This window comes from Prionailurus bengalensis, chromosome A3, assembly GCF_016509475.1.
Source record: "Prionailurus bengalensis isolate Pbe53 chromosome A3, Fcat_Pben_1.1_paternal_pri, whole genome shotgun sequence".
In the NCBI taxonomy this organism is placed as follows: Eukaryota; Metazoa; Chordata; class Mammalia; order Carnivora; family Felidae; genus Prionailurus; species Prionailurus bengalensis.
Genome location: NC_057354.1, coordinates 104,690,593 through 104,705,301, shown reverse-complemented (window position 1 = coordinate 104,705,301; position 14,709 = coordinate 104,690,593). Strand labels below are relative to the sequence as shown.

General features: G+C 40.6%; 1 protein-coding gene across 5 annotated transcripts in view; it reads right to left on the bottom strand.

Annotated features, from left to right (window-relative positions):
• The window catches only part of NPHP1 (nephrocystin 1), a 60,043-nt gene extending 45,585 nt beyond the window's left edge, over positions 1–14,458 (bottom strand). For 3 of the 5 annotated variants that reach the window (XM_043604024.1, XM_043604021.1, XM_043604025.1), the window contains exons 1-6: positions 14,158–14,289; positions 11,182–11,255; positions 5,420–5,480; positions 3,905–4,029; positions 1,679–1,898; positions 1,276–1,377 (exon numbers count right to left, since the gene is read on the bottom strand). In XM_043604024.1, the coding sequence (XP_043459959.1) occupies positions 1,276–1,377; positions 1,679–1,898; positions 3,905–4,029; positions 5,420–5,480; positions 11,182–11,255; positions 14,158–14,226 (651 nt within the window). In that variant the 5' untranslated portion in view covers positions 14,227–14,289. Of the gene's footprint in view, positions 1–1,275; positions 1,378–1,678; positions 1,899–3,904; positions 4,030–5,419; positions 5,481–11,181; positions 11,256–14,157 lie in introns of all 5 variants that reach the window. The other 2 variants (XM_043604020.1, XM_043604022.1) reach the window with 2 other exon arrangements.
• Between the last annotated feature and the right edge of the window lie 251 nt (positions 14,459–14,709).

Below are 14,709 nucleotides of genomic sequence, written 5' to 3'. Positions count from 1 at the left end.
AATCAGACTTGAGTTTATTCTTGAGGTAATGCGGTGGGGTGGGTGGGGTGGGGGGCAGGGTGCCAGAAGAACCAATCATGTGATTAGAAGGTTGGAACTTTCAGGGCACCATCCCACCAGCCCTCTCACCTTCGGGGAGGATAAAGGAGCAGGAAACCGAATTCTATCACCAATGGCCATTTAATCAATCACGGCTATATAATAATACTTCCATAAAAACCCCGAAAAGACAGGGTTTAGGGAGCCTTCCGGGTCGGTGACCACTTTGAAGTGTTGTACTAGTGGGCATGGGAAGTCTGGAGGGGGGTGGTGCCCAGACCAGAGAGGGTACGGGTAGGAAGATCCAGGTCCCACTCTCCCCATGTCCCAATACCTTGCCTATCCGCCCCTTCCATTTGGCTGTTCCTGAGCTGTAGCCTTTATAATAAACTGGTAAACACAAGGAAGGTGTTTTCCTGAGTTCTGTGAGTCCCTCTAGCAAATTATCAAACCTGAGGAGGCGTGTATGGGAACTGAATTTACAGCTGGTCGCTCAGAAGTACAGGCCCCTGGGACTTGTGACTGGCATCTGAATTAGAGCAGCTTGTGGGGTGAGCCCTTAACGTGAGGGGTCTGTGCTAACTCCAGGAGTTAGTGTCAGAATTGAATTGAATTGTTTGGACACCTGGTTGGTTTCAGAGAACTAGCGTGGAAAAACAACACATATTTGGTGTTAGAGAAAAATCACACTATTAGTGTTAGAAATGGCGGCAGAAAACAAAGACATCTCAGTGCGGTCATGAAAAAACTTAAAACTGCATTTCTAGTTTGCATTATTTTTCCATTGGACAGCACTGACCCAAACACATATCTATATATATTGGCAAAGAAAATGACCATGCTATATAGTGAAATATTAAAAAGAAATAGGTTGCAAGCATGCATGTATAGTATGTTTACCTCCTAGTAAGGGATCATATATTAGCAGAAGTTAACCCAAAGTTAACCGTGGTTTCGTTTGACAACAAGCAATAAGCTCCTATTAATTTTTATGATCAGCATTAATCCACCAAGCACTTTCACTGTGTCATAACATAGGCCTTACCTGCACAACGGCACTTCACAGGTCCCCATGACTGTTAAAACAAGATTTTCCCAGTCCCTGTCCCTCTAAAATTAAAGTAAATTCCGTATCAACTCATTCATTGGTCAACTGATCAAAGAATAGAGCTTAACATTTTATTAAAAATGCAAGAAAAGTTTTGAAAAGAGGAAGAATAAACAAAAAAGACTAACCTCCAAGTAGGTTCTGGGAATGAGACCTTTGTTTCCTTTGGTGTTCTTAGCTATCCACCAACCATCAGGTTTTTTTTCAATTACAAGGAGAATTTCTCCCTTCTTAAATCAAAACAAGTAAAAAATGCTAAATTAAAATTTACCCCTAACTCAGAAATTATCCACATTGAAACTACTTTCAAAAATAGAATAGCATTTAATTTTATTATTTTGCTACCAGGTAACATTGACAACATAATCTCACATGACTACCGCCTGTAAATCGTAAGTTATACTTATTTTATTAAAATAGATTGAGTCTTTAAAAACGATACCAGGAATATGTAATATAGATATATAAAGTTTTCTTATTCTGTTAGGTATGCATAACTATCCTTAGGTTAGGTTCTACTCTTGTTTCTACCTTAAATGTAAGGTCCCCAGCTTGCTGAGCAGTAAAATCTCCAATAGCAATGTATTCTTTGCCTGTGGCCTGTTGCTGGGATTCATGTTCCTGTTTCTCTTCCTCTTCTGTTTCTTCTTCGTCCCCAGTGTCTTCACTTTCTTCTTCTTCATCGTCATCCTCTTCTTCAGCTTCTTCAGCAGAATTGTCACCTTCCTCTCTTTCAGGAAGTGCCCCAATTCTGTGAAAAATAATTCAGAGATAGGGATTACTTGAAGTAATGTATAAGAACGGATCAACATAACTTCTACATATAGAAGATCTTGCCCATATTTGGAAATAAGTGCATGTCCCATATCCCTTATACGTTCTATTCTGTTCTTTGCATTCTTTTTTCTTTTTGTGCATATTTGAAAGTTTTTTTTTCTCTTTGGGTTCATTGATCTTTTCCTCTGTTGTATCCAATTTTCTGTTAAACCATTCAGTAATTTTTTTTTCATTTCATATTTTATAAATTTTAGTTTCAGAATTTCCATTTGGTCTCTGTTAGTTGCCATTTCTCTGCTTGATTCCTCCCTATCCATCCAAGCTATCCATCTTTTCTAGCAAATTCTTTAACTAATTGAAAATAGTTGTTTTAGAGTTCTTATTTGTTAATTTTTGCATTTGGGTCATCTGAGCTTCTACTGATTATTTTGTCTCTTTATTATAAGACATTTTCCACGTTTTTGAATCTGTATTTAATCAGACTGAGAAATTTCTCAGCCACTATTTCACTAGACATTTTACAGTTGTATACTGTTCATTTATTTCCTACATTTGAATTTTCTTAAAATACTCTGCCTTTTTCTATTTCATCCTTATTTTCTTCTATTTTTAACATATTAATCATTATTTAGAAGTGCTTATCAGCTAACTATATTATCTAGTCAGATCTAGGTCTGCTTTTAGTTTTGTTTTGTTTCTTATTAGTGGACATTGCGGATGAGACAGTTTGAGACTTCGCATTATGTCATCTTCCTTTACAGAGTGTTGAATTTTGTGCTGTTACACACTTAAATTATCATGTTCCTGTTAAGGTCTGGCTTTCGGCCTCGAGATCTACTTCAGTTTTGTCTTTATTTCAAATCACAGTTCTTAGTATTAGAGCGTTTTCCTTACTCCTAGAGCATGGGCCTTCTGTGATCTCTACTAAATGCCTGAAGCATTCACCAGGATCTCTTTACTCTAGCTAGGTACAAACTCCAACATTTTTCCAAGACCGTTTGACTTCCAGAATCTTTTAAGCTCTCAGTCTCCTAGCAGGTGTTTTCTGCCAATGCTTCTGGAATCATGCTCTGTGTAGGCCAGGATTCCATTCAGATTTCTATAGCTGTCTCTTGCAACACCCTCCTCTCTTCCTACAAGTCCCACTGGCCTTGGCGACTCCAAAATTTGATCTCTGCCTCCTGAGCTCAGTGACACTGGTGTTTTCTGTGTAGGCTCTACCTTCCTGCACCACAGCCCGTAAGTTTTCTCAGGGAGAGGGTCTGGGTAAATGTAGGGCTCACTTCTTGTGCTTCCCTGTATTAAGGACATCAGCTGTTTTTGTAGATTTTGTCCAGATTTTATAGTTGTTTACGGTAGGAAGGTTAAGCCCAAAACCAGCTACTTTGTCATTCTCAGCACTAGAAATCAGTGAAAATTCTAGAATCCTTGTATCTACATCCTTCAGCATTTTTCCCAGGATATAGTGTAACAGTATGGGAGCGGCACATGAAGAGTCTAAATAGTTAATTGTTTTCCTTCTTCCTTTCCACAAACTGGGTTGGTTTGTTTATACCATCAATTTTCTTTCTGCTTTGTAAAAGCTGTTATTAACATCCACTAAGGCAGAAAAGCAATGTATGTTTCTACCTCTAATATTTTAAGTTTATGAAGGAAGGAGATATGCAAATAATCCAAATAATTTCTTTTTACATATCAACACTGACATTAAAGCATCATCCTTATTTTCTAACCTTTGTTTACTTAGCTGTTCGGATCTCTCTTTTGTCTCCCTGACTAAATTGACTGCCTTCTACTTCTTTACATCTTTTATGGGATCTAAGACTTCCTACTATACACAAGAAATACATGTCAACAGATTATACTTGTTATCACCACTCATTTACATGTATACTCCTAATAGGTCTTTATTCTGAGTCAGACATTAAAACTGCTGGTGATATAATGCCTGAGAGAAAGAAAGTAAGGAAAGAGGCATACTCAGTTATATTTTCTCTACTTATGGACACAGCAAGCTCCTGCAGTTGGTGGGTAAGCTTATCCAAAAGACTGTGTTCATCCTCTTTTTTCTGATTGTAGTTCCCAATAGGTGCAGGTTCATCAGCCTATGAGAGAATATAAGTTTATTTCACTGAAAAATTTCTTTCAATTTCCTATTCTATTTATTTTAGAAGGAAAAAAAAACACTCTAGTAAGTTCTAGAAGACAAAGTAAATGTTAACACGAGACTAGGCCTACCTTAGAATAATATTAAAAGAAATGTAGATTATTACGTTGAAATGTAACCCAAATGAAAAAACAAAATGATACTCCTTGGTTTTTTGTTGTTTTCTTGCTAGCCAGAAAGTTTGTCTTTGTTGTTTTCTTGCTTGCTACCCTCTATGGTCAGTAAGAGCTAGGTTCCAGACAGAAGGTAGGCTTTGGAGTCAAAAAGACATATGCCAATCCCAAGTTCGGAAACTGACTGGCAGTGAGACACTGAGAAAGCTGCTTCACTTTTGGGAGCCTCAGTTTCCTCACCTGTGAAACACGATACTTAGATTTTTAAATTTAGGGTCAGCCTGACTCCTAAATTCAAGAGTGTTACGTCACTGGAGAATTTCAGAAGAAATGCTCAGATGCAGTAAAGGAGATTCACACACAAGCAGGGAGATGACTTTTAGATGCCCTCCACTTTACATGCTCTGTGAGACTCTGGCCCTGGACACTAAGCTGAATGAAGCTCAGGCTCATACTGAAAGAGAAAACCCTGAAGGGACTTCCAAGAGTAAATTCTAGTTCCTCCTATTTCTGCAGAGTCACCGACATTAGAGCTGCCGTGCGACGCAAGAAGCTTCTTTAGCACTTACGCTCTGGGCCAGATTATGTACTCTCCCCACAGTGTAATTAAAATTAAAACAACTCTGCAAGGGAAGGGAAGCAAAAAGAATATAGAAACAGGGAGGGGGATAAAACATAAGAGACTCTTAAATACGGAGAACGGACAGAGGGTTGCTGGAGGGGTGGCGGGAGGGGGGATGGGCTAAATGGGGAAGGGGCGTTAAGGAATCTACTCCTGAAATCATTGTCGCACGACATGCTAACTAACTTGGATGTAAATTAAAAAAAATAATAATAAAATAAAATAAAACGAAACGAAATGAAGTAAAATAAAATAAACAAAAACCAAAAAACAACTCTAGCCTGTAAAACGTAAAACTTACACAATGCAGAAATAAAGATAACTTCTTCCTCGATCTTCTGAGTCCTCAGTGCTGGGTGAGTTCACCAAAGCTGAACTCTCCTCAGCATTTGGAGCCCTGGCTTTTCTGCTCCAAAGCACACCCTCAGCATGCCGGCAGGGCGAGTCAGCACCGGCCGCAGGTAGACTTCGCCACCGCTAAAGCAAACCCAGGAGCTTAACCACTCTAATGAATTCCCACTTCACGAAAACATCGGGACAAAAACAGGGTTGGGTTTTTTCTTTTTGGTAATATTATAAACCGTAACACTTACTTTGTTCAATTTTTGAAGAGCATCTTTATTTTCATCTATCGCCTGTTTTAATTGGATACACCTAAATTTTCAAAAAGAAAGGAAAGAAGTATGAATTTTTCTATTGTCAGACTAGAAAGTTATTTCATGGAATCATACATAAGTCTTTAAGCGGGCAAGGCGATTAGCTATTATATGAATGATGTTAAAAAATTCACCTGTAACTGCCTTCCTACCCACTGGCTTGGGTGATACTCACGTGCTCTAAGGTACACAGGTATGACAGCCAAGGCTCAGAAAGCTTATGTGACTCTGAGCTTCGGTTTCCTATCTCTAAAATGAGGAAAGCACTGGACTTCAAACTGCTTCTTCAGCTCTGAAGTCCCATGAACTGAGGGCCTAGCCGCGAAGACATAAGTAATGGCGATAATATCCAAGTTTTACTGCACACCGTGCACGGTGCCAGGCACTTTACAAGAGCACCGCCTCCTTTGAGGCTCGTACCAGCTCTCACTCTGGCAGAAGGAAGTGAGGTTCTAAGGGGCGGCCACAGCTAATCAGTGGTAGAGTAACACGTCGGGGCAGAGCTTAGGATTCTAGAGCTGGCCTCGTCCCACCACGGCACATTCCCCTTTTGAGCGTCGCCTATGCAGACGGGTACGCTGTTTTGATTATTCCACAGATGGCTCGTGTAATCTGGCTTAAGTCTTAGACCCAATTACCCCATCAGGGTCTACGCTGGCGGGGTCGGTCCCACACCGACACCTAAGTGCTCAGGACCCATCATGGGTGGGGTGGCTGTGTGGCCCAGCGCTGGCCGACAACACAAGAAAGAAGTATGTTGGGCGCTGTCTCCCATTTTATCCTCCCTGGTGCAGCACGTAAAGAATCCTTCACCTTTTCTGTTTTTAGATGCTGATGCTTAGGGACTCTGTAAAGGCGAAGGGAGCCATCGCCGACTAGATGAGGATGACAGAGCACAATGAGAGCAAAAGCTGGGCCTTGAGGACCTCACGAGCCACTCATCCACCGTGGGGGAACCTACTTCCAGACTTTTTGTGGAATGAGATTGACAGTAGAGCCCCTAGTTTTAACAGGCACCCTGTTACTCAGACTAAAAGGATCCCGAGACCTAGATTCAAAAAATTCTCTTCACCACCTCCTGAAGCCCCACCAAAACTGATGAAACATTTTAAAAGGTAATAAACCCGGGGCGCCTGGGTGGCTCAGTCGGTTAAGCGGCCGACTTCGGTTCAGGTCATGATCTCGCGGTCCGTGAGTTCAAGCCCCGCGTCGGGCTCTGTGCTGACGGCTCAGAGCCTGGAGCCTGTTTCAGATTCTGTGTCTCCCTCTCTCTGACCCTCCCCCGTTCATGCTCTGCCTCTCTCTCTGTCTCAAAAATAAATAAACGTTAAAAAAAAAAATTAAAAAAAAAAAAAGGTAATAAACCCTGAATGTAGGAGAATGAGAGAGAGACCACCTGTCAACAAGACATTTCAACAAATTTCTGCCGCACGGAAAAGAGATGGAAGCACGTTCTCGGAAGAGGCCCCTAAGAGGAAAAAGATCTGCCAGGGAGAGGATGCCACGATTTGGGTCAGCAGGTAGGAAGGATCGGGGAGAGAGGGGTAATTAAAGTGCATCTAAGGGAATGTATTATGAAGTTCTACAGATGAAGACATTCACAATGGCTGGGATTTGCTTTATATATTAATTATGTTATGTCATTTTATATTATGTTATGTTATATTAATCAAATGATATCCATAGCATCTAAGCTATAAAGGCAACCAATCATTTTTTAATGCTTATTGGGGGGCGGGAGGGCAGTGAGAAGGGGAGGGGCAGAGAGAGAGGCAGAGGATCCGAAGCGTGTTCCGCGCTGACAGCAGAGTCTGATGTGGGGCTCAAACTCACGAACCATGAGACGGTGAGATCATAACCGGAGCTGAAGTCAGACACGTAACCCACTGAGCCACCCAGGTGCCCCTAAAGGCAATCAGTCTTAAGACAATCTAAGGGCTTTATATTATTTAGGGAGAGAGTAAAGATATTGATTAAGTTTAGATTTAGTTAAGGCCTTTTATAAGAAGTCTGATTTTTTAAAAAGTCTGTTCACAGAAAATCTGAGCCAGCTAGCTTCCCCCTCTCTCTTATCTCACTCCCCCCTCTGCTGTCCCTCCTTACCAGAGGATTCATCTCTAAAAAACAAAAAGAATGAATGGCCTGGGGAGAACTACAGCTGCCAAAGAAGTTTCCTGTACGCCAGGGTTAAAGCCCACTCTATTCTGGCACGGACACGTCTCAGCTTAACAGTTAGTTCCCAGCCCCCTGAAATTCTCTGCCCACGTACAAAGAATTTCACTCTCATTCAGGGGATAATACTGCAGGGAAGAGACCCTATACATACAATAGTAGAAGAATCCTGGACTGCCATCTAGAATAATCACACTAGTCCCTCATTTCTTAAATAAAAATGAATAACCCAAGGACCACCAGATACATTAAAGAAAACCAGCAACATGGACGGTCAAATTTAAGACTAACTGAAATTAAATAAATAAATAAGTAGTTGGGAGTCCAGAAGAACCAAAGACAAGAGAAATCCCCGGGTATAAACAAAAAGACAAAGAAATGAAAACTATTAATGGGGAGATAAGAGACCAAGAGGAATAGTCCAGGAGGTTTAATACCTCACTCAAAGGTTTTTCAGGAAGCAACAAACGGAAGTAGAAAAAAAAAATCTTTTAGTAAAAGAAAATCTCTCAGAGCTTATGAGAGACAAGACGTTTCAAGTTGAAAAGACCCACTAAGTGTTTAGCAGGATAAAAAACAACACTTAAATAGGTTGTGATGAATTTCCAAAGCACCAAGGTGGAAGAGAAAAGCCCCACACAGGTCAATCATAAAGGAATATCATCATGGGGCCCCTGGGTGGCTCAGTCAGTTAAGCGTCTAACTCTTGACTTCGGCTCAGGTCATGATTTCATGGTTTGTGAGATCAAGCCCCATGTCTGATAGCACAGAGCCTGCTTGAGATTCCCTCTCTCTCCCTCTCTCTGCCCTTCCCCTGCACCCATGCTAGCGTGCATGCTCTCTCTGTCAAAATAAATAAATTAACATTAAAAAAAATAAAGGAACTATCATCAAACTTATTCACATCGCTGAATGCAAAGAAAACCAACAATGTCCTCAAAGGTTTAAGAAGAAATGATTTTTATTTTATAACCAGACAATTAATCAAACATAAGGGCTAACTGACGTTCTCAGACATACAAATGTCAATGTGATTTTTTTTTGTTTTAAATATATGAAATTTATTGTCAAATTGGTTTCCATACAACACCCAGTGCTCATCCCAAAAGGTACCCTCCTCAATAGCCATCATCCACCCTCCCCTCCCTCCCACCCCCCATCAACCCTCAGTTTGTTCTCAGTTTTTAAGAGTCTCTTATGCTTTGGCTCTCTCGCACTCTAACCTCTTTTTTTTTTTTTTTCCCCCTTCCCCTCCCCCATGGGTTTCTGTTAAGTTTCTCAGGATCCACATTAAGAGTGAAAACATATGGTATCTGTCTTTCTCTGTATGGCTTATTTCACTTAGCATCACACTCTCCAGTTCCATCCACGTTGCTACAAAGGGCCATATTTCTCAATGTGAATTTTTAAATGATTGTGACAGGGATCTCTTTATACACAAAGAAGACTATAGTTACTTGGGTTTAAAAATAATTATCAGTTGGGGCACGTGGGTGGCTCAGTCAGTTAAGCCTCCGACTTCAGCTCAGGTCATGATCTAGTGGTTCATGAGTTCCAGTCCCACCTTGGGCTCTGTGCTGACAGTTCACAGCCTGGAGCCTGCTTCACATTCTATGTCTCCTTCTTTCTCTGCCCCTCCCCAACTCATGCTGTGTCTGTCTCTCAAAAATAAACATTAAAAAAATTTATTATTATTAGTTTATTAAAATAAAATTAAAAAACCCAGTCTTCCCTGGGACTTCAAATTCAGCCTATAAATCTTATTCTATTTTAAAATCTAGTAGGGGTGCCCAGGTGGCTCAGTTGGTAAAGCGTTCGACTTCAGCTCAGGTCATGATCTCAGGTCACAAACCCATGGCTTGTGGGTTTGAGCCCTGCATCAGGCTGTGTGCTGAGAGCTCAGAGCCTGGAGCCTGCTTCAGATTCTGTGTCCCTTTCTTGCTCTGCCCCTCCCCTGGTCGTGTTCTGTCTTTCTCTCTCTCTTAAGAATAAATAAATAAATACAAATTTAAAAAAACATTAAAAAAAAGTAGATACTATATAAGTTTAAAAAAATAAAATAAAATCTAGTAAAGCAAGTATTATCAGCTTCACTTTTTCTTTATTATTTGATTAATTCAATTTGAACTAAACAATCTTAATATAGTTAATTAAATTCCCTTCAACATTTTAAAATTCATTTTATTTTGCTCTTAAGAACTTTGAATGCCTGAATTAAGTAAAACTTTTTCAAATGATTCAATGAATCCTTTAAACTAATAAAATGAATTTCATGTTCTTTTGAATGTTATACACACTTCTAAATACCCCAAATATACACATTATCTTAATGACGTCCTAAAATTGAATACAAAAGTATTAATAGTCTAATTTGATCTAGTTCATCATGTCTATGTAATGTTAAACTTGATTTAATTTTCAATTCCTCCAGGGTTAAAAGAAAAAGTCAGAATAAAACAAAAAACACCCAAGAGAACAGTTTTCCCATGTCAAGGGAGTTAAGGTCACTATCCTAAGCAAGGTGGGATTCCTTAATAGAATTTTCTGACCAGGTCCCAGGAGGCTACAGGAGGCCAAGGATCTACCGTAACTCTGCCTCAGTCACTATCTTGAATCTGAGCAGTTTTTATAGCTGCTGTCACAACCTTAATCCATTACTCAGATTTAGGTTAGTTTTTCTAGATCCAAGTTATACCATGATCTAATTCTTCATTTGATTGCCTGCATCTCCACTGAGACTGCAGGGAATTTCTCTCTGACTTGAGTGAATTCTGCATTTCTCAGTGGTCTTCAAACATTTTTACGGCCTGCCCACTTTAATGTCTTACAGCAAAGTAATGTCAGACGTATTAAAATCCTGTGAACCCTGTGAACAAAACCCTGTGAACAAAACCCTGTGAACCGTCACCTATATTAATAAGTATCTTTGGGGCGCCTGGGTGGCACAGTCAGTTAAGCGTCCGACTTCAGCCAGGTCACGATCTCGTGGTCCATGAGTTTGAGCCCCGCGTCAGGCTCTGGGCTGATGGCTCAGAGCCTGGAGCCTGTTTCCGATTCTGTGTCTCCCTCTCTCTCTGCCCCTCCCCCGTTCATGCTCTGTCTCTCTCTGTCCCAAAAATAAATAAACGTTGAAAAAAAATTAAAAAAAAAATAAGTATCTCATGGTATGATTGTGAAAATTAATCAAGAAAAAGGTTTTAGAGGGTGGACCACACTGCTTGGTCCGTACAGAGTACAGAATAAATGTAAGTTGCTGCTTTTTAACAAGTGTAATTCTCTATTTAATCTTACCATTCCAATATCTACACCTGGGAGATACAGATACTTGCAAGAAACATTTTTAAATACGTTTTGGAAAATTTCATTAGTTATGACCCCAGTAATATTTCCCATTATTATTTTGACTTTTGAGAAATTGTACAATAAAGGAGTGAAAGAACACGTCAAACAATTTCTATGCTATAAATCCCGCCCAGTGAAATGTAAGTGTGGTTTCTGGAAAGCTTATATAATTTAGTGGGTTTTACCTTTGGTAAATATCTCGTCTTTTACTGGCTTCTAGAGCTTCTTTCAATTGACTTTCAGAAAGCAAGCCATCAACCTACAATAAACAGAGACTGTTAGATTATATTGCTAAATACTGTATGACCTCAGGAAATAAAATTTTAATTCTTTGTTCCCAAGATTTCACAATGAACACTTTTGAACATATAATGAAGTTGAAAAAATTTCACAGTGACTCCCCATATACCCCTACCTAGGTTCTACCGTTAATATTTTACTATACCTTTTGGTCAGTCCATCTGATTTTTTAATGTATTTGCAAGCAAATTGCAGTCATGAATACACTGCCTCATAAATGATGTACCACAGGTATCGCTAACTAGAGTTCAAGGTTTGGTATAAAACTTACATATAAAATCTTACATATACATTTGCTGAGTTTTGGCAAATGCATACACTCAGGTAACTCTAACCCCTATCAATACACAGAAAATTACCATTACCCCAGAAAGTTCTCAGAAAGGATGTACTCTCTTGTGTCACCCTTTCACACGGCGTGTTTTTGAGATACTGCCATATTGTATCATTAGTTTATTCCTTTGTTGCTCAATAGTATTGTATGAATATGCCACAAGTTTGCTTATCCTCATTCTTCAACCTTACACCTTGACTTAGTATTTTCTCAACACCTTGTGTACCTTTGCCAATGTACCCACAAAAGAGGCACAGATTTCTTTCGGGTTCTTTTCTAAAGATGACGCGGGGAAGGCAACGTGGATGCAGGAAGAGAAATTCACTAGCTTCTTCTCTCCTCCTCCTATTTTGCATCTGAGTGTTAGTTACGAAACGCATAGCTGGTGACAGAGTCAGTGCTAACAGGCATGACCCAGATGGGCCCTTGATTACTTGTCCATGGACATCAAGTTGGAAATCTGTTCATGTTTTGCTTCAGGTGTCCTCTGTGGAGACAGATCTTCCCTATCAAAGAGTCCTTCCCAGACACTCAGGCTATCAGAAGACTCCTGAGCTAAGTCTTCTCTAGGGTCACTAATCTTTGTAATTGTTTTGTTTGGTCTTTGTTTTAGTAATAATTTTTTGTAATCTACTTCTGAAACTTTCCTGGTTCTCCCAAGACCGCACTAAATTTAAAATCAGATACAGAAACATAGTAAGCATCTAGCCAAGGCTCAGTTTAGTCAAAGCCTCATCAAGTTTTATTTCCACCAGAAGAGCATGTTGCTTTTATTGTACGACTGTAAGTCCAAAAGTCACTTATATCCATCAAATCTTTTGTCCTTTTTTAAATTTGTATTTTTTAAAGCTCATTTATTTATTTCGAGAGAGCGAGAGCAGGGGTGGGGCAGAGACAGAAGGAGAGAGAATCCCAAGCAGGCTTCGCACTGTCAGCGCAGAGCCCCATGTGGGGCTTGATCTCACGAAGTGTGAGATCATGACCTGAGCCCCAAACCAAGAGTCAGATGGTTAACCAACTGAGCCACCCAGGCACCCCTCTTTTGTACTTTTTAAATGGGAGTCCACAACTGGACCAAATATGAGCACTCAGTAAATCTCTTATCTGTCAAAGATTAGAAAATAATTATATTCAGTAACAGATCAAATGAAAAAAAAGTAAAATTATCAAAGCAAAATAAGAATTTTAGAAAATAAATTAACAAACCATTAATTACTACTTACTTTTTTTCTTAGTTTTTAAAGTTATGCACATTTGGTGTAAAAATTATGAAAATATCAAAAAGTATGAAGAGAAACAAAGACAGGGGAGGGGCAGAAAGAGAGAGAGAATCCCAAGCAGGCTCTGCACTGTCAGCTCAGAGCCCTATGTGAGGCTTGAACTCACAAACCATGAGATCATGACCTGAGCGGAAATCAAGAGTAGGACGCTTAACTGACTGAGCCACCCAGATGGCCCTTCTTCAATCTTTTTTCTATATGTATTATACTTAAAATAATTTTACTGAAATACTGTATATTCAATTTTATATTTGATATTTTTTCTAACTTGACATTTTATCACAAATATTCTAACACACTAAAATCTTTTAACAAAATTTTAATCATACTATTTTATCCCATCATAAGTTATTTACCCATTCCCCTATTACTGATCATTTAAGTGATATCCAGTCTAAGGAACACCGTGATGGATACTTTTATACATCAATTTCTGTCCCAATCTTTTTATTATTATCTATGGCAAATCCCTGGAAATGTAATTTCCCAGCCTAGGAGCATGAATATTTGCCACATCTTGTCAAATTGCTTTCCAGAAATGTTGTACTTTATACTCTAGAGCAGTGTATGTAAGTGCCTATTTCATCACACCCTCCCCAGTACTGACTATTGTGATTTTTAAAAAATGTTTGTGATATTTTATTTACAGTTACGTTATTTTTTAAGTTAACTTTTCTCATGTTTATGGCTTCCCTGTATTTCTTCTTCAGTTCACGTCCTTCACTCATTTGTCGGAACCTAGTATTTTCCTTACATATTAGGTCTATTCTTTAACATCTATTTCGTTTTGAGTTCATGTGACGCAAAAACGGCTTCCACTGGAAAAAGGCTCAAAGGTAAGGAGGCATGGAGAGTGGAGGAAAGCGATGGGCGCAGAGATAGTTGGAAATGGTTATTGTTAAGTTTAACTTTGGAAGCGAGGTTGGCTAAGGGAGTTACTATGTTGGAGAGTGGTTAAGGGAGTTATTAGGCTGGAGACTGAGATGTGAGGGGCAGGGGTAAGGCGCTTAGTCGATGGTCAAGATTTTCGGGAGGTTCAGCTTCCGGGGGTTGGACTAGGAGCAAGAGGGGTTAGAATCGGGGTTTCGCTTCAGGATGCTGGGGTGGAGGAGGGAGCGCTACAACTCGGGAAAGTAAGTGGGTTGGGGTAGGCTGCCAGGATTAAGGTACACCCCAGATCTCGCCCGCCACTAGAACCCAGGCTGCCTCGTGGTGCCCAGGCCCCCGGCTGGACAGCCAGACGCTACCTGTAGCTTCAGTTCCTGAGTGCGGCGCTGCAGGGCCTGCAGAGGATTACGCGGCCGCCTAGCCAGCATCTCCCTCGCCTCTGCTCCGGGCGCCCTCCCGGTCGCCAGGGAAACCACGGCGGCGGGTGGGCCGGTGACGCAATCACGGCGCGCCCGCCTCTCAGCCCTGGAACCCGCAGGCGAGTGGAGGAGGGAGGTGGAGGTCGTGCCCTGTCGCAGTAGCCACCCCTCCGCGCCGCAGGTCCTGGGCTCTCAGGTCAGGCCCAGTGCCCAGTAGTTCTCTTTTGCCGGCCAGTTCCACAGGACGTGGGTGGAGGTGGGGGAGAATGCGCCACGGCGTCGGAAACTACATGTCCCACAATACCTCAGTGTTACCACGCCAATGCTGTTGGGGGTGTCGGTGTAACGGGATTTGTTCTCTCATAACCAGTTTTGCTGAACTTATCTTTTTTTTTTTTTTTTTTTAAATTTTTTTTCAACGTTTATTTATTTTTGGGACAGAGAGAGACAGAGCATGAACGGGGGAGGGGCAGAGAGAGAGGGAGACACAGA